Source organism: Dryobates pubescens, chromosome 4, assembly GCF_014839835.1.
Source record: "Dryobates pubescens isolate bDryPub1 chromosome 4, bDryPub1.pri, whole genome shotgun sequence".
NCBI lineage: Eukaryota > Metazoa > Chordata > Aves > Piciformes > Picidae > Dryobates > Dryobates pubescens.
In genome coordinates, this window is record NC_071615.1 from 35,594,274 (window position 1) to 35,615,219 (window position 20,946).

A 20,946-nucleotide genomic window follows, 5' to 3' on the forward strand; every position below is an offset into this window, starting at 1 on the left:
CTCCTAAGCTTATTTGTTCTGAGCTCCTTGAGATCTGTCACGCATGACTGATAAAGACAAAGGAATTGTCCTGATTTACACTGTAGTGAAACCCATTCAGATACTTGGATATTATCAGATGAGGCACAGACTGAAACTTGGGTCAAATCAGCCTGCAATTTAAGAAGTTCAGGAACACTGATGAAGCCTTTCTGAAGGATGAAGTCTGTTGGCTAGCTTCAGGACCTGTTGAAGTGCTTCACATATGAGATAGTATTTGTACGTTTTTGTTTGTTTCTGTGAGAAAACTGGAGCATAAAGTTTCCATCCAGGAGAAGGATATTCATGATACCAGCATGAAAATGCCATTGGTAATGAAAGTCTGGCGGGGAGTAAAAAGTGAAAGTTTGCCTGGAGAGGTGGTTGGGGCCTAATCCCTGGAGATATTCAGGGTGAGGCTTGACAGGGCTCTGGGTAGCCTGATCTAGTTGAGGTTGCCCCTGCTTACTGCAGAGGGGGTTTGACTAGAGGAGCTTTAGAGGTCCTTTCCAGCCCAGACCATTCTATGATTCAGTAGTAGCTCCCTGGAATAGTGAGAAGCCTGACTTGAAATGAGGTAAGAAAAGCAAAAATTAAAAAATAAATCCTGAGAGCAGTTTCCTTCTTTAGATAACAATTGAAGCTGATCTGAGCCACCACTGCTATGGTCCAGTTCAGCGCTGCTCTCCATGGCACTCTGTCATCTTTAAGTACCTGACTGTACAAGACAGCTTGTCAAATGCTAATTTGTAGAAGATTCTTCAAATTTCATGCTTACAGATCCTTTCTCTTTTGTTTTTCATGATGTAAGGATATATCATAATAGCATGAGAGCCCAAACTGTTATTGAGAGCACCTCAGCACTGTTGGAGTCCTGTTCATTCTTGCTCTCCTGTGGTTGTTTCTACTCGTTCTATTAAGCCAGCTCTGCCTGTAATGGGGGAAACTGTATTTATGGCTTTTAAAGGGTGTATTTTTGTTTTCTTGTTGAACTCAGTCACTTCACGGGGTGGGTTGACACATCTGTGCATGCCATCTGAAAGTAGATGGAAGGAACATGCACAGGTTGCCCAGGGAGGTGGTTTGAGCCTCATCCCTGGAAATACTCAAGGTGAGGTTCAACAGGGCTCTGGGCAACCTGATCTGGTTGAGGATGTCCCTGCTTACTGCAGAGGGTGTTGGACTAGATGAGCTTTGGAGGTCCCTTCCAACACATACCAGACCACAGAGTGGAATTGTTTTAGCATTAAATCAGTGCTAACTCAAATTGTTTTATGCAGTTGAGAACAATTCAGTCTCTTGTGATTCAAAGAAATGCTAAAGAGTAGGGACTTAGGAGGCTGCATGTCCTGTCTTCAGGGTTTGACAGTAGCATTGGAAAGCACAACTGTAGTAACTTCTGGTGGTGTTCAGTTGTAATGGAGTTGCTGTTGCCTTGCCTCTGGATATAGAACAAAACACAGACTGTAGCTCATTCTCTGGTTGTAGATAGTTATTGATTTATTTCTATTTGAAAATAGGCTATTTATATTTTGGGCTTGGCTTTTTTCTTTTGCAGCAAGACTTCTTTAGTGCAAAGTTTGCAAAGGTATGCTTAGCCCTTACTTTCTCATCTTTCAGACATTCTCTTGCCAATTTGAGTAGCCTCTAACTTGCTTTAAATTTTTTCTAGCACATTTAACTGCTTGCATATTAAACACATTCCTGAGAGGTTATTGCATGCAATATATATCTACTAAACAGCTTTTGGAGAAGTGTTCAACCTTGAAGCTAAGAGAGTAGAGTGGTGCCATAGTGTGACAGTGAAAGTTGTGTTTCAGTGCAAATGTAAATAGTGGTTTCATGTCATTAAATTGCCACCTTTAGTTTGGGTTTCAGGTGCTTTTTTAACCTTGAAGAGCTCAAAAATCTTAAAATGCATATTTGTTACAGATGGAATTCTGTGAGGATAGATGTGCTTGAAATTGTAGGGAGCTGGTCTGTAGATAAGGCAACATGACGTAATGTCATGCTTCCGATTCAGAGCATTATTTGGTGCTCTTCACTGGAAGTGAGTAACTAGTGAAGTGTTTCAACACTTCATGATTGCCATGCTTTGTACCTGTCCTACAGCTAAGAGACTTAAAGCTCTTAACATTGTGTGGTACTTATTAGGAATAATAATGGGAAGCAACTGAGAGAAGATGGTCTCAAGTTGCACCAGGGGAGGTTTAGGTTGGATATTAGAAACTTCTCTGAAAGGGTTCTCAGACTCAAACAGGCTCCCCAGTGACATGGATGAATCCTTGTCCCTGGAGGTGTTGGAAAGGGGCACAGATGTGGTGCTGAGGGATGTGGTTTAGCACCAGACTTGGAGTTAGAGAATGGTTGGACTTAGTGATCTTAAAGGTCTTTTCCAGCCAAAATGAATCTGTGATTTCTCTGGTTCAGTCTTGTCACAATGATACATTATACTACGAGCATTCTGTATTAGAGCAAGCTGTATCCTGAACATTGTCCTGAATGCTATAGAAAGTATTGGTGATGTAGACCCAGCAATTGTAGAAGATACAGGAGGAGAAAATGAATGTGGAGCTCAGTGGTTGTGTTTGTGCTCAGAAGTGTGCTGGCAGGTTTGCACTCAAGTTGTGAGCAGTGGTTTTGGTGGGGTCAGATTAGCATGTGACTAACTTGCAAGTCTTCTGATTTCATTTTAACTTCTAGTATGGCTGAGTAAGATGGTTGCTGTAGTGTAGGGCTTAGGTTGACTTGTGTGAAGTCTAGAGAACAAATATATGAAGTAATTTTGCCTAAAGGACAAAGCAAGATGATCCAGACAGCATGCTATAAAACTGTTCTTTCCCACATCAATCTCATGAATCACCCTACTCTCAGCTTTCCAAATGAAATGCAGGAAAAAGTAATCCATGATCTGGGTGTATGGGGAGAGAGGTACAGGGAGGAGTGAAAGATTGCAGGAGTGAAGACAAACATGGGGTAGCTGCCATGAGCTGAGCTGTGTCAGAGGGAAATACAGTCACACGCGCTCAGCTTGCTAAGGCCTGTATTGGGATCTTGTAAATCGTATGGAATAGTGTACACAAGAGCAAGAAATTTAGTATTCATCTTCTTAAGACCTGTAATTTTTATCATGACTTACATTTTAATATTTAGAACTAGAGTCACAGAATGGTAGGGATTGGGAGGGACCTCAGAAGGTCACACAGGAATGCATGCAGGTGGGTTTTGAATGTCTCTAGAGAAGGCAACTCCAACTTCTCTGGGCAGCCTGTTCTAGTGCTCTGGCACCCTCATAGTAAAAAGGCCTTTTTCTTTACATGGAACCTCCTCTGCTCCAGTAGGCACCCATTGCCCCTTGTCCTGTCATTGGACATCACTGAGCAGAGCCTGGCTCCATCCTCCCAACACTTCCCTTCACATCTTTATAAACATGAATGAGATCACCCCTCAGGCTCCTCTTCTCCAAGCTAAACAGACTTGGAGAAGCTACCTCAGCCTTTCCTTGCAAGGGCAATGTTCCACTGCCTTCAGCATCTTTGTGGCTCTGTGCTAGACTCATTCAAGCAGTTCCCTGAGGCCCTTCTTGAGCTGAGGGGCTCAGAACTGGACACAGTATTCTAGATGTGGCCTCAGCAGGGCAGAGTAGAGGGAGAGGAGAACCTCTCTCTATCTGCTAACCGCAGCCCTTTTAACACACCCCAGGATGCCATTGGCCTTGGCCCCAGGGGCACACTGCTGGCTCATGGTCATGCTTCTGTCCACCAGGACCCAAAGTCCTTTTTGCAGCAGAAAGCTAAGCAAGCTGCCTTAAAAGAAAAAAGAGTAACCCAGTACTGGTACTTAGCATATAAAATATAATAATATTACAATGTTTTCTGACTTTCCTGAATTATGTCATGGCTGTATTTGAATTTGCTTCATGCTTTTTTGTTGATGGAAATATTTAAGTAGCCCAGTTCTTTGCATGAAAAAACATATGAAGATATGGCTAAAGTGCATATGAACACAGTGTTGGTGTTTGTAATTGCTCACTTTTTCCTTTCTTATGTTTTTTTTCCCCCCCTCTCCTTTGCTGTTATTTGATCTGATGTGACTGCATTGTTTTCAGCGTGGCATTTAAACTAAGGTTTCTGATGTGTTCTTGTGTCATAGCTAGTTTGTAATGTTTCATATCAAATCTAGCCTGACCTTTTTTTGTTGTTGATTTTGTTCTGGTTTTCTACAGTGGACAGGCCAAAATCCCAGCAAATCAGAACTTCTGGTACCATAAGGCGAACCTCTTCTTTGGACACAATAACAGGACCTTACCTCACGGGACAGTGGCCACGTGATCCCCACGTAAACTACCCTTCATGTATGAAAGATAAATCTACTCAGGTAAAAGCTGTAAAATGATGTCTTCCTGATAATGTGTTCATCACCTCAGCTGGAATTTGAGCTCAGTTTAATCCTGAAGAAATGTGGATTCACTTAATTTCATTATAGATAAGAAGCCCTAAAAATAGGGTGCAGTAGTACAGTGTCAATTCAGTAACCTGGGATGTGACCGATAATATTTTTGTGTTTTTAGATGATGGCTGTTAAAAATAATTTTCTGTATGTGGGCAGATCTGTTGAGACTAAATAAGCAGATTTCAATCTCAGCCCTGTATCTGTGTTGTTTTGAAGTTGCTATATGCGATATTGCACTGGGAAAAAAAAGTTACCCTAATGGTAGTGGCAGACAAACTGAAGGTTTCTCTGAATTGTGGTGAGAAATCTGTGGGTCTCAAATATGTTTATTTGTATGTGTGGAGAAGCAAAATGAGAGAGGTAACTGTTAGGAAGAATTGATCCATTTGTCACTAGAGAGGAAATCAAGAAGTGGAAGCTGGGAGTGAGCATGCACTGTGATCATGAGAGAGTAGATCATGAGAGAGTAGCAAGACAGACAAATTGCTTCATGGGGGAGTTGCCAGGCATCGGAATGAGAGCATTACCCCCAGCAACAAATAGAAGGCTGCTGAGTTTTATTTATGGCCTGGTACCTGTGTGATATCCTTAAATCCTCCTCAGGGCTCTATCCTTAGCAGGAACCTCTGGCAGGTGGCATTCATAGCGCTCCAGTACTCTGTGGCTAGAAAGGTGAACATTGTTTCTTGCCTGATTCTTCTTCCTGCTGAGGGCTGTTGCCCACAAAGATGATGATTATCAAACAGGTAAAACAACAAGTAATTCTAAACCCCACAAATGATTAGCAAAAGTTGCATTCTTGGTTTTTTTTTGTAGTGTTGCTATGGTCTGGAGTAAGTCATCTGAGTTTGTGTACTGAACTAGATTGGAAACTAGAAGAAACTATCTGCCCTTGGTTATAATATGTAGGGGCGGCTGTTACACCAGTTTTCTTTCTCTTGTGCCAAGATTCTGGGTCCATTGTTATTAGAGCTGTCCTGCAAAGAAAAATTTATACTTCTACCATCCTACCTTGTGCTTATAACTTTTTGCCACCAAGAATTGGTTTTATGGATGCATATGATGCCCTTAAAATATCACACAGCAGCTCTTTAAATTGATTATGGGTTTTAGTCTTTTGTGTAATGCTGAATTGATCAGTGCAAGTTAAAATGTATAAATTTTCCATCTCTCCCTACAATATCCTGTAATGTAATGCAGGAATTCTTTTCATGGGAGAAGGGTAAGTGTAGACTGCTTAGGGGGAAAAAAGAGATCCAAGCACAACTAAAGGCTGGGTGAGGAGTAGCTCAAGAGTGGGCTTGAGGAGAGGGACTTGGGGTTGTCAGTAGATGATAAACTCAACATGTGCTGGCAAGGTGAACTAGGAGCCCAGAAGCCAACTGTGTGCTGGGCTATATCAAAAGATGCTGTTGGAGCAGGTCCAGAGCAGGCTACAAAGATGATCAGAGGGCTGGAGAACCTTGCCTATGGGGACAGACTATGAGAGTTGGGGCTGTTCAGCCTGGAGAAGAGAAGGCTCTGGGGAGACCTTAGATCTGCCTTCCAGTACCTGAAGGAAGCCTACAAGAAAGCCAGGAAGGGATTTTTTACAAGGGATTTTAGGGATAGGACAAGAGGGAATGGGTTGAAGCATGAGGGCAGATTTAGACAGGAGATCAGGAAGAAATTCTTGACAGTGAGGGTGGTGAGACACTGGACCAGGTTGCCTAGGGAGGTAGTGGATACCCCATCCTTGGAATTTAAGGCCAAGCTGGATGTGGCTCTGGGCAACCTGACCTAATGGAAAGTGTCCTTGCCCATGGCATAGGGGTTGGAACATCCTTGGGATGCTTTCCAACCCTGACAATTCTATGATTCTATGTCAAATACCTGCAGGGACCCACAAGTCTTGTAGAACCACTCACAGGCTCTTCCACCCCTGGAGATGTTCAAGGCCAGGTTGGATGAGGCCTTGAGCAAGATGGGCTTGTGGAAGGTGTCCCTGCCAGTGGTAGGGCCACTGGAACTAGATGATCTTAGAAGTCCCTTCCAACCTAAACCATTCTATGAATCTGTATGTTCCAGAAGACCTCTTTAGTGAACTTGGGAATCAGATTATTAAAATCTTTCAAGGAAACTTTTAGAAACTGTGGGGAGACCATTTAAGAGAATGCTGTCTTCATGTTGTACTCATTTACAGAATCCCAGAGTGGCAGGTCAGAAGGGACCCCAAGGATCATCTATCTGGTGCAACCTTTAACCATTCCCTTTGAAACCAGGCAGTTTTAGGAAACAAAAAAACACCACCAAAAACCCAACCAAAAGTGAAAGAATCAACAACAACAAAAAAAATCTCAGCAGCAGTGATCTTTGCTGTCATGAAGAGTCTACCTAAAAAAAGATCTTAATCTTGGATTTACTCCAAAGTGCCTTCTTTCCACAGTGCTGTCTTGAAAGTCTGTGTTGAAACCATCATTTCCAGGAGATTTTCAATAGCATACTTCGTAGCGACTGCATTTCTTAGCCCCACTCTCTAAAACTTCTCCTGGTAAACTTTCCAACTATCCCTATGGATAGAAAATTTGGAATATTTAAACATTCACAAACAAACCTTTTCACTAGTTACAGAAAAGAGAAACAAACTTATTCTATAAATATTTGAGCTCCAAGAATTTGGCAGTAAAATTGCTTCCCTAGTGAACTCAACTAGTGTTTAGGTTATTTGACCTCTTTGCTGTCACCCTTTGCCTCATTCAGAAACAAAGCTCACGGAGGAAGGAGAAAAAAAAAAGTAATGGTTTTACCTTTTCAGAATAATCAGATGTCGAGAGTAGAGGCAGTACTGTTGTCATTACAATCTGAAGTGTTATTTCAAAGGGATAAGGGCAGGGAAGTTTCATGGTCTGGATTTATGTGGGCATCTTTTAACAACAAACTATATGGGCTGTCTTTTTGTTCAAATGATGCATAAATCAAGCATTTAGCAGTGTTTGAGTTGTAAAAAGCATGTCTTGGCTACTCAGGACTATAGGAATATGTAAATTTTGAGCATAATGATTGGCATGGTGAATTCCAGGGTTTTTTCCACCCAAAACTTTCAGTAGGGAAGCTTATAAATGATCATAAAATACTGATTAATGCTTTGATTGTGTGGTGAGTTTTTTGGTTGGTTGAGCTCTATGTAGTTTGAAGTATATCCAGTTCCAAGTTGTTGATAGGATGCATGCATGACAAATTAAGTTAAATTAGTTAAAACCTTGCTGTTTGCCTGAGTAACAGCACAAATACTACTACTGCTTCTTGTTTGTTGGTTGAGTAAAAGTTTAGCTCATGGGAGTTCATGTAATAGACAGTAGCTAAAAATAGGGGGCTGGAACACCTCTGCTGCCAGTGGCATCCTGGCTTGTATTAGAAACACTGTGGCCAGCAGGAACAGGGAGGTGACCATCCCCCTCTACTCAGCACTGGTGAGGCCGTGCCTTGAGTACTGTGTTCAGTTCTGGGCTCCTCACTACAGGAAGGATATTGAGGTTCTGGAGTGTGTCTGGAGAGGGGTAATGAGGCTGGCAAAGGGCCTGGGGCACATGGCCTACGAGGAGTGTCTGAGGGAGCTGGGGTGGTTCAGGCAAGAGAAGGCTCTGGGGAGACCTAATAGCATCCTGCCAGTACCTGAAGTGGGCTACAAGAAGGCTGGGAAGGGACTGTTCACAAAGACCTGCAGTGATAGGATGAAGGGCAAAGGTTTGAAGTTAGAGAAGAGAAGATTTAGATTAGATGTTAGGAACAAGCTCTTTACCATGAGGGTGGTGGAACACTGCAACAGGAGGTCCATGGAGGCAGTTGAGAGCCCCATCCCTGGAGATACTCCAGATCAGTCTCTGAGCAACTTGATCTAGTGGAGGATGTCCCTGCTCACTGGACTAGATGACTTTTGGAGGTCCCAACCCAATAATACTTTGTAGGTTAGCAGAGTGGCAACAAAGAAAATAAATAAAAACAAGAAAATGAAAACCAATGAAACCTTTTTTTGGTGTGAGTATATTTCATTGCAGAATAAATGATCTCTTGTTTTACCTGTAAACTCGTGAACAATACTGTCAGTATATCTTACCTTGTAGGTGGAATAATTATTTCTGTCAAAGGTACCTTTTGTCCTTAATTAAACATTAATTTCTAATCTAAATTTTGTAGGGTTTCATGAAGGTGGTGATTAGAGCTGTTCCATGTTTCTTAGAGTTCTTGTATTTAAATAGAGTCAGATTCTGCTGTTCATCACAATCAGATGAACTTCTAATGAGCTTTATTCTAAGTCCTTTTTTTCCACAGATTGAGTTGGGTTGAAGGGACTGTCAAAGGTCATCTTGGCTGACCCCTCTACAGTCAGAAGGGACACCTCCGACTGGATCAGGCTGCCCCCAGCCACATCCAGTCTGATCTTGAATGTCTACAGGGATGGGGCCTCCACCGCACCTCTGGGCAACCTGTTCCAGTATTTCACCACTGCCACTGTAAAGAGCTTCACCTGATGTCCAACCTAAATCTCCCCTGCTCCAGTTTCAAACCACTGCCCCTCATTCTGTCACTCCAAGCCCTTCTAAACAGTCCTTCCCTGGCTTCAGTATCCCCTTCAGATACTGAAATGCAGCTATAAGGTATCTCCTTGGAGCTTTATCTTCTGCAGGCTGAACAGCTCCAATTCTTCCAGCCTGTCTTCATAGGAGAGGTGCTCCAGCACCAGTGAGGCTGGTGAAATACTGGAACAGGTTATCAATAGATGTGGTTGAGGCCACATCCTTGGAGCCATTCAAGATCAGACTCGATGTGGCCCTGGGCAGCCTGACCTAGTTGATGTCCCTGCTGACTGCAGGAGATTGGACAAGATGACCTTTGAGGGTCCCTCCCAACCTGATGGATTCTGTGATCTTTTAAGAGAAGTCATCACCCATACTCTTAAGTCCTAACTTTTTAGGCCAGCTCTTTCAGTCAGCTTTCTAGAGGGCCTTTGAATGCTTTAGAAACATCTGAAGATTCATCAGACTTCTAGTGCTGCTGTTGTGGTTGTTTTAATAGTGGAAGTTCTTCAGAAATATAACTGCTACCATGAGGGCAGTGGAACACTGGAACAGGTTGCTCAGGGAGTGTGATGAAGAGGTTATTAATTTGAATATGAAATATGTGCCTTCACCACAGGGAGGTAGTTGAGAATATCTCCCCATCCCTGGAGAGATATTCAAGGTGAGGCTCAACAAGGCTCTGGGCACCCAGATCTAGTTTAGGATGCCCCTGCCTACTGCAGAGGAGTTAGACTAGATGACCTTTGGAGGTCCCTTCCAACCCAAACCATTCTATGATAAAACCCAGACTTGCTTTCTGAATCTTTGCACCCATTCCCTAGTGTAGTTACTCTGTACTTCAGGCAGGCTAGATATAGTAATTAGAGTGAAAGGCTGACTGCAAGACATGTGATTTCTGGAGTAATTCAGTCTTATTTTAGCTTTAGGTAGGTTGGTACTGAATGCAGGCATTCTGATCTAAATGGAGTGGAAAGAATGTAGGTGTACATCCCTCTCAGGGGTGGAAAAGCAAGGCAGAATTACCAAACGTGTTGGAAGGAATGCTAATCTCTTCAAGGTTAGGTGAGTAAGAACAATAGTAATTGTCATTTATGTTAAGAGTGAGGAGAGCAACCAGATGTGGTGTTCTCAATGTCCTATTCCACATACATGCTGCTTTTAGTACTGTCAGCTGAGACTAGGACCATGAACCTTCATATGGAGAAGGACCCAGGAGTCCTGGTGGACAGCAAGTTCTCCATGGGACAGCCATGTGCCCATGGGGCCAAGAGGGCCAATGGTATCCTGGAGTGCATCAATAAAAGTGTGCCCAGAAAGTCTGTGGAGGTTCTTGTCGCCCTCTGCACTGCCCTGGTGAGACCACACCTGGACTACTGTGTCCAGTTCTGGGATCTGCAATTCAAGAGAGACAGGGATCTACTGGAGAGAGTCCAGTGGAGAGCCACAAGGATGATTAGGGGACTTGAGCACCTCCCCTGTGAAGAGAGGCTGCGAGACCTGGGGCAGTTTAGTCTGGAAGAGAAGACTGAGAGGGGATCTGATCTGAGGGGTGGGTGTCAAGTGGAGGGAGCCAATCGCTTTTTGGTGGTGCAGAGTAATAACATGAGGACCAGTGGATACAAACTTGAATGTAGAAGGTTTCACCTGAACATGAGGAGAAACTTCCTTACAGTGAGGGTGACAGCACTGGAACAGGCTGCCCAGAGAGGTTGTGGAATCTTCTCTGGAGACTTTCAAAACCTGCATGGACGCATTCCTGTGCAGACTACCCTGTGATCCTGCTTTTGGCTGGGGGCTTGGACTTGATCTCTGGAGGTCCCTTCCAACATCTTAACATTCTGTGATTTTGAAACACCAGCAATTCTCCTCTGGAAGCTGCAGCATGTGTTACCTAATGGTTCAAGGTCCTCCACCTAAAATGGTTTAAATCTTAGTTTCTGAAGATAGACTTGCAGGAATAATCCTTTAATTTCATGAAGTTCAGTTGGTGCTTAAGTGATTGTGTAAGGTAGGTTTTTTTTCAGCTCTCAAGTATTAACAGTTTTGCAGTACTTGAAGGGGGCCTACAAGAAAACTGGAAAGGGACTTTTTACAAGGAAGGGTAGTGATAGGACAGGAAGGAATGTATTGAAGCTTGAGGGCAGATTTAAACTAGATGTTAGGGAGAAATTCTTTACAGTGAGGGTGGTGAGATGCTGGAACAGGCTGCCCAAGGAGGTCATGGATGCCTCCTCCCTGGAGGTGTTCAAAGCCATATTGGATGAGGCTTTGAGCAAGCTGCTCTAGTGGTAGGTGTCCCTGCCCATGGCAGCGGGCTTGGAACTAGATGATCTTCAAGGTCCCTTCCAACCTGAACCATTCTACAAATCTATGAACCATTAGTGCCTGTGACCCCTCTTACTGTTTCTGACTTAAGGTACAATGTCTTTGGTTTTGTTTCTCCTGATTCAGAATTTTCTTTCTTCTGATACAGTTTGGGGTTAATTTTCAGCTTGTATAATTTTTTCTGCGTACTTAACACACGAGAAATACTCTTTGCAGCTTCAGGTGAAAGCTTCCATGAATAAACCTGTTCTGTAGAAGCTGTAAATAAAGATGGGGAAAACAATTTTTGTAAAATGTGGCATATTAAAGATGCTGTCCACCCCTGTGATGTAAATGGCAACATTCAAGTGAGGTATGAGATGCTCATAAAGGAGAATTTGTTTGAATAGAAGTGAGAAGTTGTCTTATTTGGTTTGGGTTTTCTCCTTTTTTAGTGGGGGTGGGAAGTGTGGGGTTTTTCTTTTGTTTAAAAAGAAAAAAAGGCATTTTCACAGAAAACATCCATTTGGAAGAGGCCTCAAAGATCATCCAGTCCAACCTTTGACCCAGTATAGGGTCAATCCTAAACTGTGTCCCTACATGCGAGGGCCACACACTGCTTAAACAGCTCCAGGGATGGGGATTCCAGTGCTCTGGACAGCTTGTTCCAGTATTTGAGAACCCTCTCTGTGAAGAAATAGTTCCTAGCATCCAGCCTGAACCTCCCCTGGTACAGTTTGAAACTATTTCCTCTGGTCCTGTTGCTTGACACCAAGGAGAAGAGGCTGCTCCCTCCTTGCTCCAACCTCTCTTTGGGTGGGTTTTAGGGAGCCATGCAGTCTCCCCTCGGTCTCGTCTCCTCTAGACTGAACAACCCCAGCTCACTCAGATACTTCTTGTAGGCCAGGTGCTCCAGGCCCTACACCAGCCTTGGTGCCCTTCTGTATACACACTCTAGAATCTTAATGTCCTTCCTATAGTGAATGGCCCAGAACTGAACACAGTACTCAAGATGTGTCCTCCCCAGTGCTGAGTACAGGGGGAGGGTCACCTCCCTGTTCCAGCTGGCCACTGTTTCTCATACAAGGCAGGATGGCACTGGCTTTCTTGGCCACCTGGGCACACTGCTGACATATTCAAATATAAGGACTTTGGGTTGCAACCCCAAAACTTGTCTTCATATAATATGGGTTACAGTTTATTATCTAAGTGGCAATTTCTATAGTTTGAAGAAGATGGGCTTGCTATAATATTCCAGAAACTGCTTGTTTATTTCACCTCTTTCTACCCCTCTGTCTGAATATAAATTGCACATTAATATAACATTGCCTGGCTTCAGTACTGTGCTAGGAACATCATCTAGTATTTGTAATCTAATACCATAAATAAAATCAAGGGACAAATGATTTGCCTGTTGTTTACTGATGCTTGTATGTATATTTGGGAAGGTTGTGACTTGACTCAATTTACTGGAGAGTGAAAGCAACTCTCAATCTTTGCCTCCAGGTAGATAATATTGGAGAGTGTCATAGAATCACAGAATGGTCTGGGGTGGAAGGGACCTCCAAAGGTCATCTAGTCTAACCCTCTTGGCAGTAAGGCAGCAGGGGCGTCCTCAGCTAGATCTGGTTGCCTAGAGCCCTGTCGAGCCTCACTTTGAGTATCTTCAGGGAGGGAACCCCAACAACCTTCCTGGGCAAACTGTTCCAGTGTTCCACCACCCTCATGGTAAAGAACTTCTTCCTGAGATCCAATCTAAATCTGCTCACTTCCAGTTTAAAGTCATTGCTCCTCATCCTATCACCACAGAGACACATTTGAGAAAATACAAATGAACTGAATGGATCTTTAATATTGACTACTTCTGATTTCTAACTAAAACAACAAGTACGAGGATTCCTACCTCTCTCTACTAACAGTCTCCAGTGTTACTGATGATCACCTTCAGGGTCTAGCTATTACTTTTTCTCTTCTTGCTCTCTGGATCAGTATTTCTGCTTTCTGGATGCATCTTTTTAACAGGTTTTTTTTTTCTCTTTGTTGAGAAACTGGCTTTTTAGACAGTGTCTTTTCTGTTCTATTTACTAAACTCTACTTGAAAGGCTTTGAGCATGTAACAATCTGTAGTACACGGGACCGGTAAATATTCAAGCACCTGCAGTGCCTGTTTCTGCTTCACCTTGGAGTTGCTCCCCAAACTATGAAGCTGTGTGTTATTCAGAAAGCACTTTCTGGAACATAAATTTTCAAATAATTCCCTTTGCATTGATTATTTATTTATTGTAGTCTGGTTTGGTAGGAGGGTATGGGTTCCAGCTGTACTTGGCATATAGGAAAATACTTAAAGAGCAATTTAAATGGGAAAGTAAATTGTAATAGAGTATGAAAGCTCATGATGTTGAAAAAGGAGCAAATTTTTCCTACTTTTTTTTTTCTCTAGTTCTTTAAAAATCTGCAGGCCACTTCAGTGTTTTTGAATAGGTTTTGAATGTTTTACACAAATTTCAGGGAGCTGAGTACCCAATCTGTAGGAACAATTTGGAGCGTGACTGTACTGAAGTGTGGAGTGAGCAGATGCATGCACAAGCAGAGTGTCTGTGGCAGGGACTCTCATGTTTGCCTCAGAGTAGAATCACAGAATGGATTAGGTTGGAAGTGACCTTAGAGATGAGCTACTCCAGTCTCCTTACCTAGAGCAGGGATGGCTCTCAACTAGACTCAGCTGCTCAAGGCTCCATCCAGCCTGGCTTTGAACACCACCAGGGAGGAGGCACCCCCAATCTCCCTGGGCAGCCTATTCCAGAGTTTCAACCACCTTCATACTGAAGAGCTTCTTCCTAAGACCTTGTCTAACCCTGCTCTTCCTCAGCTAAAAATCATTCTGCCTTGTCCTGTTGCTAGACACCCTTATAAAAAGCTTCTCTCCAGCCTTTTTGTAGGATCCCTTTAGGTATTGGAAGTTAGTTGTAAGGTTCCTCCCCCAGAGCCTTCTCTTCTTCAGACTGAACACCCCAGCTCCCTCAGCCTGTCCTCACAGCAGAGGTGCTGCAGCCCTTGGATCATCTTTGTGGTCCTTCTCTGGAACTGGTCCAACTATACTGTGTCCTGCTTATGCTGGGGACACTGGACCTGGGTGCAGTATTTGAAGTGGGGTCTCCCGAGAGCAGAGTAAAGAGAAAGAATCCCTTCTCTTGCTCTGCTGGCCACACTCTCTTGCAGTTCTGCAGCCAAGAATAGGACTTGCTTTCTGGGCTGCATGAGGCTGCTGCTGGCTCATAGTGAACTCCTCATCAATCAACAAACCCAGTGTCCTTCTTCAGAGCTACACTCAACCCACTCTGCACCTAGCCTGGATTTGTGCCTGGGACTGGTCTGACCCAGATGCAGGACCTTGCTTAAATAGTTGTTTTAACTCTTCCCTTCTGATGTTATTTCTTTTTCATAGCCACATTACCTTCTGGCTTTTACCTCAGACCTACACAAATGGGGTCATACAATAAATACACAGAACCTTAACTTTTATGAAGAGGTTTTATTTTTTCCCCTCTGGGAACATGCATCAAAAACTTCATTACTGTTTTTTTTTTTTCCCCCTGTTGTTGTTGTTTTAACAGTTTTCCTTTTTAAACTCCCACACAGCACACTGAGTCTTTGGTGGAAGTATTCCTGGTGGTCTAAAAATAATGAAGGGGGGGAAAAAAAAACCCCAACACTAAAAACATGGAAAGTGCAAGGCTGGCAGAAAACACAAGTGGGATACGTAGGCCTGTGCACACAAAATGCCTTAGCACATGAAATATTAGCTCGTAGGAGTTGGATGCTGGGCTGTAGGCCATGTTATGAAGGTTATGAAGGTATAGCCTGTGTTCTGAAACTGGAGTTCAGTGCTTAATGGTGTCTGGACGACTTGGCTGGAGTGGCCTGACCCTGGAGGGCTGCTTCCAGCTTCCTTCCCAGGCCAGCAAGGGTGAGGAGTTTTGGTGTTTTCATGGTGTACTCCGTGCTGCCAGCCTTCTTTCTGGCAAAACATATCTTAAGTGTGTGGGTGCTGTAGAAATTTCTAGACCTTAGAGAGGAAGCAAGAGTGAGGCAAGCTGTGATGGAACAGGGAAGGAAGTCCTGCACAGAGGTGGATCCTGGATCCTACTTGTCCTCTTTGAGGTCATGTCTGTCTTTGAGAAATATCAGCAGTGGTCCTTATCCCTTCCTGAAAAACCTCACTGTTTTCAGTGGTATAGTTTTATTTCTAGTGGCCTTAACATGGAAGATTCAGCTCATAGTAGGAATTGTTGAAAAAAAAACCCTGTTTACTTTTTACCTAACTATTCAGAAATATATTCATGTGTAACCCCAAACTCTCCCTGGATTTAAGATGTTCCTATTGCTTCTCTGGCAGCCAGTGGACACTCTTGTTCTGAAATGCTGGTGGATACCCTCAAATTTCATAAGAGTCTTGTTGGGGAGTAAGCACAGGAGTTGGGGGATTTGCCTTCCAGACCCTTCTCAATCTTTGGGGTTTAACCTCATAGCTCCTACATCCAAGGACAGTCCCCAAACCTCTGGCCTTGCAGACAAGTCTGGAAAAAGCTTGCCCTTCACTGATCTGCTTGTGCACATGGGTGCCAAAAATAATAAAAGATGTATCAAACTCTGTATCAAGTCAGAGTTAGCTGAAGGGATTGATTACATGGCCCACTGATTAAAGAAGACAGATGGGAGAAGTGAATCCTGGCTTTTGGGCTCTGAGTTAATTTCCATATTCTTGTGGTTCTCTAAACTGTCCACTGAGAGAAAACTTTGAAATGGATGTCGTAGTGCAGATGGGATTAGCCAGGGGGCAGGGGGGGTTGTGATTGTCAGGCCTCTAATTCCTTCTTGGGTGATGTGCATTGTCCTCATCTTCTGTCTGTGTGTGTGCATATATGTATATTTAAGTTTATTGAGGTTATTACTGCTGCAAACCCCATTCTGAAATTTGTTCTTCACGTATAGTGCCTGAACTCTTGGCACAGCAGAAGGGCTATAGCAATAATCTGTGTCCAGAGATTTTTCTTACCTGGAGAATTCAGTGCAGTGTGTTTTCTTTTCTGGTTTTTTTCCCCTCTAGACACCTAGCTGCTGGGCTGAAGAGGGAGCTGAAAAGAGATCACATCAGCGCTCAGCATCATGGGGAAGTGCTGATCAGCTGAAAGAGGTGAGAAACTTTGCACAGTGGAGCCTCTCCAGTTCTGATATGCCCAAGGTTATTTTTTTATTGTTTATTTTTTAATCCATATCTGGAGTCCAGGAAACTGCACCCTTTCTCTGTTGCTCTTGAAACCGGTTTTACTTCCAACAGAAGAGTGGCTGTTATTTTATGCCTGTTGGATTTCCTCAATTCCTGCTACACAGTACTGGCTGTGAAGGAATGTCCAGAGTGAGTGCTGAGGAACCAAATTGTTGCTTACTCATTTTTCTGTTCAGATTTACCTTAGCTGGCTTTTTGTTACTGAGCGCTCCTCTCCAGAAGGAGGCAAAGTCTAAGTGGGTATGCTGGCATCTTCTTGCTTAGAAATTGTGTTCAAGTTTCTGGATTGAAACAGAGAGGAGAACATCACTTTAATGAATGTGAGAAAAGGGTAAATGTTGATCCAGTGATGGTATGATTATTTGAATGCTCTTCAGTCCTGTGTTTCATGCTGTAGAACCCCCAAAAAGAACCCACCAAGTGAAGTGGATTTGCATCCTGAAAAAGCAGATGCAGTAAAATGGTGTCTAGCTCAGCTGAAACAATGGTGGTTTAGTTTTTGTCACAGTAAATTCCATTCTGTCCAGTGTTCCTGAAACTCTGTCTTTGTCCAGTCCCTAATAGCTGGCCTGTAGTCAGCCCCATGCCCCTGTCAGGAAGCGTGCAGCCTCTCTTTAAGAGCTACATATTTCTTTCTAAGAAGTGAATCATGGGATGGGACTTTCTCCTGATACTCTGGGCTTTCTGCATCCTTTGCCCTCACTCCCTGTTCAAGAGAACATTCAGAAATGAGTTTATCTGAGGAGATGATGTTGTTTCAGAAATGTGATTATCTGAGGTGATGATGATGTTGTTGGCAATAGGTAGTTATCTGCTGAACAGTGATTGATAGGAAGAGTAGTTGTCAGGGTGAGTGATGTAAATTTAATTACTTGAATTTTAAAATGAGATTTGACAAATATGGGATAATCTTGAGTTCCAGTGGCCTCATTTTTAAAGATGAGAAGCTGGGCCAAAGAGATGTCAATCCAAAGAGAGTTGTCTATTTCCATGTCATGAAACCCGTCATAGCTGATGCAATTAGTAGGTGGGCCTTCAGTTGCTGGGGTGACTTCATCTGCAGCTGTGAGGAAGCACTCAGAATCACAGATTGTGTCCAGAAATTAGGTTTGTGTCTGAAAAATTTTGTCTTAAACATTACCCACCAGCACAAAGGAATTATAGTGGAAGCAGGAATAGCATCTGCACTTCCAGGATAATGCTTGCTTGCTTTTACTTCTGGCAGTTCCCTATCAAATTCTGCAACAAGCAGCTTTTCTTCACCACAGGGCTGTGAGTGTCAGTGATAGTGAAAACTTCAGCATGTGAGCAAGTCTCTGTCATTTGATAACAGTTATCCATTGTGCTAGGTTGCCACTCTCTTTATGGACTGACCACAAAAGAAAGATAAGAAGCATGTGGCCAGTGAGTTTCGTGGTTCATTTCCAATAGAACACAGTAATGGAAAAAATGGGGTGTGTGGAAGGGAATTGTTACAGTGGTGGTTCACCCCCAAACCTGCCTTTGTCTTCCTCAGTTTAAAGTTCTTCCTCTTCCTCTGTTTTCTTTCTGTAGCTTCTGAAATCAATTCTCTTGTCTTTTCTAGCTCCCTGGGTTCATGGTCTCAGTGTCACTCTGCATGCATTATCCAGCCAATCCTTGTTTATCTTCCCTTATTTAACTTCTTACTCAGTTACCTCCAGCTCTTTGTCTGTTCTGCCTCTTTATCCCTTTCTATTTTCTTTTCCTCATCTGCAAGTCCTGGTTCCAGCTTCTCTGTTGGGCTACTTAATGCCTGTGTGGTGAGTATTAAGAGTTTGTTCAATACCAACGATATCTGGCACACTCAGCTTCTTTGTGCCACAGTAATCTGCAATTTCTGGAAGGAGAATTTCTCTGGGGCACTTCTATTCAAACTGTAAAGCCCACTGGAGATGGAATTACTAGCAAATGCAGCTGCCACTTCCAGACATCTTTCTTGAACATGTGCAAACTGAAATTTTTGTTAAAGCTTCAGCAGGTTTAAAGATATTTTTTTCCCCGAGGGGATTAGAGGGGCACATTCCCACCATGAAGGAACACCAGATAAATGCTTGGCTTTTTCTTCCAAAGCATTGGCCAACAGAGCTTTCCAGGTTAGAAAAACCAAACAACAAAAACAAAGCAACAACAAAACCAAACCAACTACAATAAAGTGTTTTAACACATGAAATGATAAAATTATTTCTGCCTCTCTTTTACTTCATCTCATTCCTGAATCAGCTTCTGGTAGGAAGGGGATAGAAGAGCTGAGTCTTGCTTGGTAGACTTCAGAGAAGATTTGACAAAGCTATAGGCAGCTGATAGCAGGAGCTTAAGTAATGGAAATAAAAGTATAACCTCTCCGAGGCAACTGCATTTGTTATGAGTACCATAGGTAACAGTAGTTCTGCGCAGCACTTTGAATTGTTTCCCATAGCATTTGGCAGTAAACAAGTAGATTACAGTTGCCTTCTTTTTTCCTAGCAGTCTGCAGCCTTGTTTTCTTGGTCCAGCAATTAATGGAATGATTTCTAGGATGTTGTAAATTAGCCAAATGCTTCTATGCATAGTTTTCACTGCTGTTGATAAAGGATGATTCAGTGTGCTTTTAAGTTTAAAAGAAAGTAGGCTTTTTTCCCCTTGCTTAGCTTGAAGAATCACTGCAATTAAATGCAGTTATTTAACACAACTGGGAAGGCTTTTCAAAAGATTTGCAGTTTAGATACCTAAAAAGGAGTGTGTATGGAATTAAGATCCCAAGCACACAAATGTTTTCTTTATTATACCACATTAAAAATAAAACTAAGTTCACCTCTGGCTAGTTGGAAATTATTTTCCCCTCAAACTGAAATAAGTGGTGTCAGGATTAAATCTGTCTAGCAGTGAAGTAAGCAATGCTTGCTTGCTTGTAGTGAATCCATTAAAAACAATCTTAACACTCCTCAGATCTCAATATGACTTTTGTATTGATATGGTAGCTTTTTATCATCTCCTAACAACATTTGCTTATTTAAGTAATAATTCTGAAGGGTTCTACTGCTTGATTTTACAGTCCTGAATAAAAGTTGCTGTAACGTAATGGCAGAGTGCTTTAACATGATTTTAAGAGATGCTTGTCTTGACTAGGAGATAAAGATTGCTATCAGTCTTTGTACTGGCCACAAAGAAAGTAGTGGTTTGAGCCATTGGTGTTTTTTCCCCTTTCAACAGGGTTTTTTTTTTTTTTCCCCTTTCAATATTTAGTTTGAAATTCTGTTGAAGCTGAGTTAGAGCTTACCCAGCTTCTGGAATGTGCCCAGAACTGGCAAAACCTCAGGGTTTAAAACAAACAGTTTTAGGGTTGTGTAGTTTTTCAAAGACCTGAGTATTTCAGACAGCTGATTTTTTACTTCTCTTAAACACCTCTGTGTGCTGTACCTGTTATACCAAAGCCAGCAACTCCCCATTGGAAGGTCCTTTTTGCTCTCCCAGAGTACTTGAAAAGGACCTTGGAATAAAAGAGAATCAAATATGAGAGCTTGCACTTTTAATGGGCTTTCATATACCAATCAAAAGATTGTATTCAAAGGTTTAGGGTGAATTTCTAATGCTTGTTTTGCTCTTTGCCCTACTGCTTAACTTGTTTATTAACAAATGACTTAGAGCTCAGTCTCCCGAGCTCTAATGAGGACTTTGTGGCTTGTTCAGCAATAGGAAGTTAACCTTGTTGTGTAGCTTGATTTGTAGAAATACAGCCTATTGACTGGTTAATATTAATGAGCATTTGGCCAGGAATGATGAGAAGTGACATTTTCCTTCTTATTAGCAGTCTGTTGCTAGGTCTTTTAAAATGAAAAATTATCAGGATACTCAGATTATTCCAGTCTTGGAATGAAATAACCTAATTTGCTTCTTTCTCAGGTTTGTGCCATTAGTTGCATTAGACTGCAGACATATTATAAGGGATATAGACAAGATTCATATTTATTTCAAGTGCGCTTAGAGCTGGAAAAATATTCAGCAAGCAAAAAATAAATTTAGAAGTTTGGACTTTCCCCCCAAACTTCCTATTTGTTTAATCATCTTTCATGGTCATTGTATTTGGCTGTATGACAGTAAACCATTATTCCTGTAGGCAGCCATCTCAGTCTACAGCTGTCTTCTGGGCATCATTTTTTTCTTCTGGTTTTAAAGGGGAAGGTGAAGATCATTGCCCTGTTCTCCCCATTCTCCAACATTCTGATGTCAAGATAAATGTTTGTAGATGTTATGTGTACTTACCAGAGTGGTTACCTGGTTGTTTTTTTGTCTCTCAGGAGCTAGGCTTCCTAATTGCCATTACTCCTACAG

The 20,946-nt window shown here is 42.5% G+C and overlaps 1 protein-coding gene across 5 annotated transcripts in view; it reads left to right on the plus strand.

The window, feature by feature from the left end:
- GLCCI1 (glucocorticoid induced 1) overlaps window positions 1–20,946 on the plus strand; it is a 59,910-nt gene that overhangs the window by 16,157 nt on the left and 22,807 nt on the right. For 4 of the 5 annotated variants that reach the window (XM_054161119.1, XM_054161120.1, XM_054161121.1 and 1 more), the window contains exons 2-3: window positions 4,244–4,395; window positions 16,438–16,524. In XM_054161119.1, coding sequence (XP_054017094.1) covers window positions 4,244–4,395; window positions 16,438–16,524 — 239 coding nt within the window. Of the gene's footprint in view, window positions 1–4,243; window positions 4,396–16,437; window positions 16,573–20,946 lie in introns of all 5 variants that reach the window. The other variant, XM_054161118.1, reaches the window with a different exon arrangement.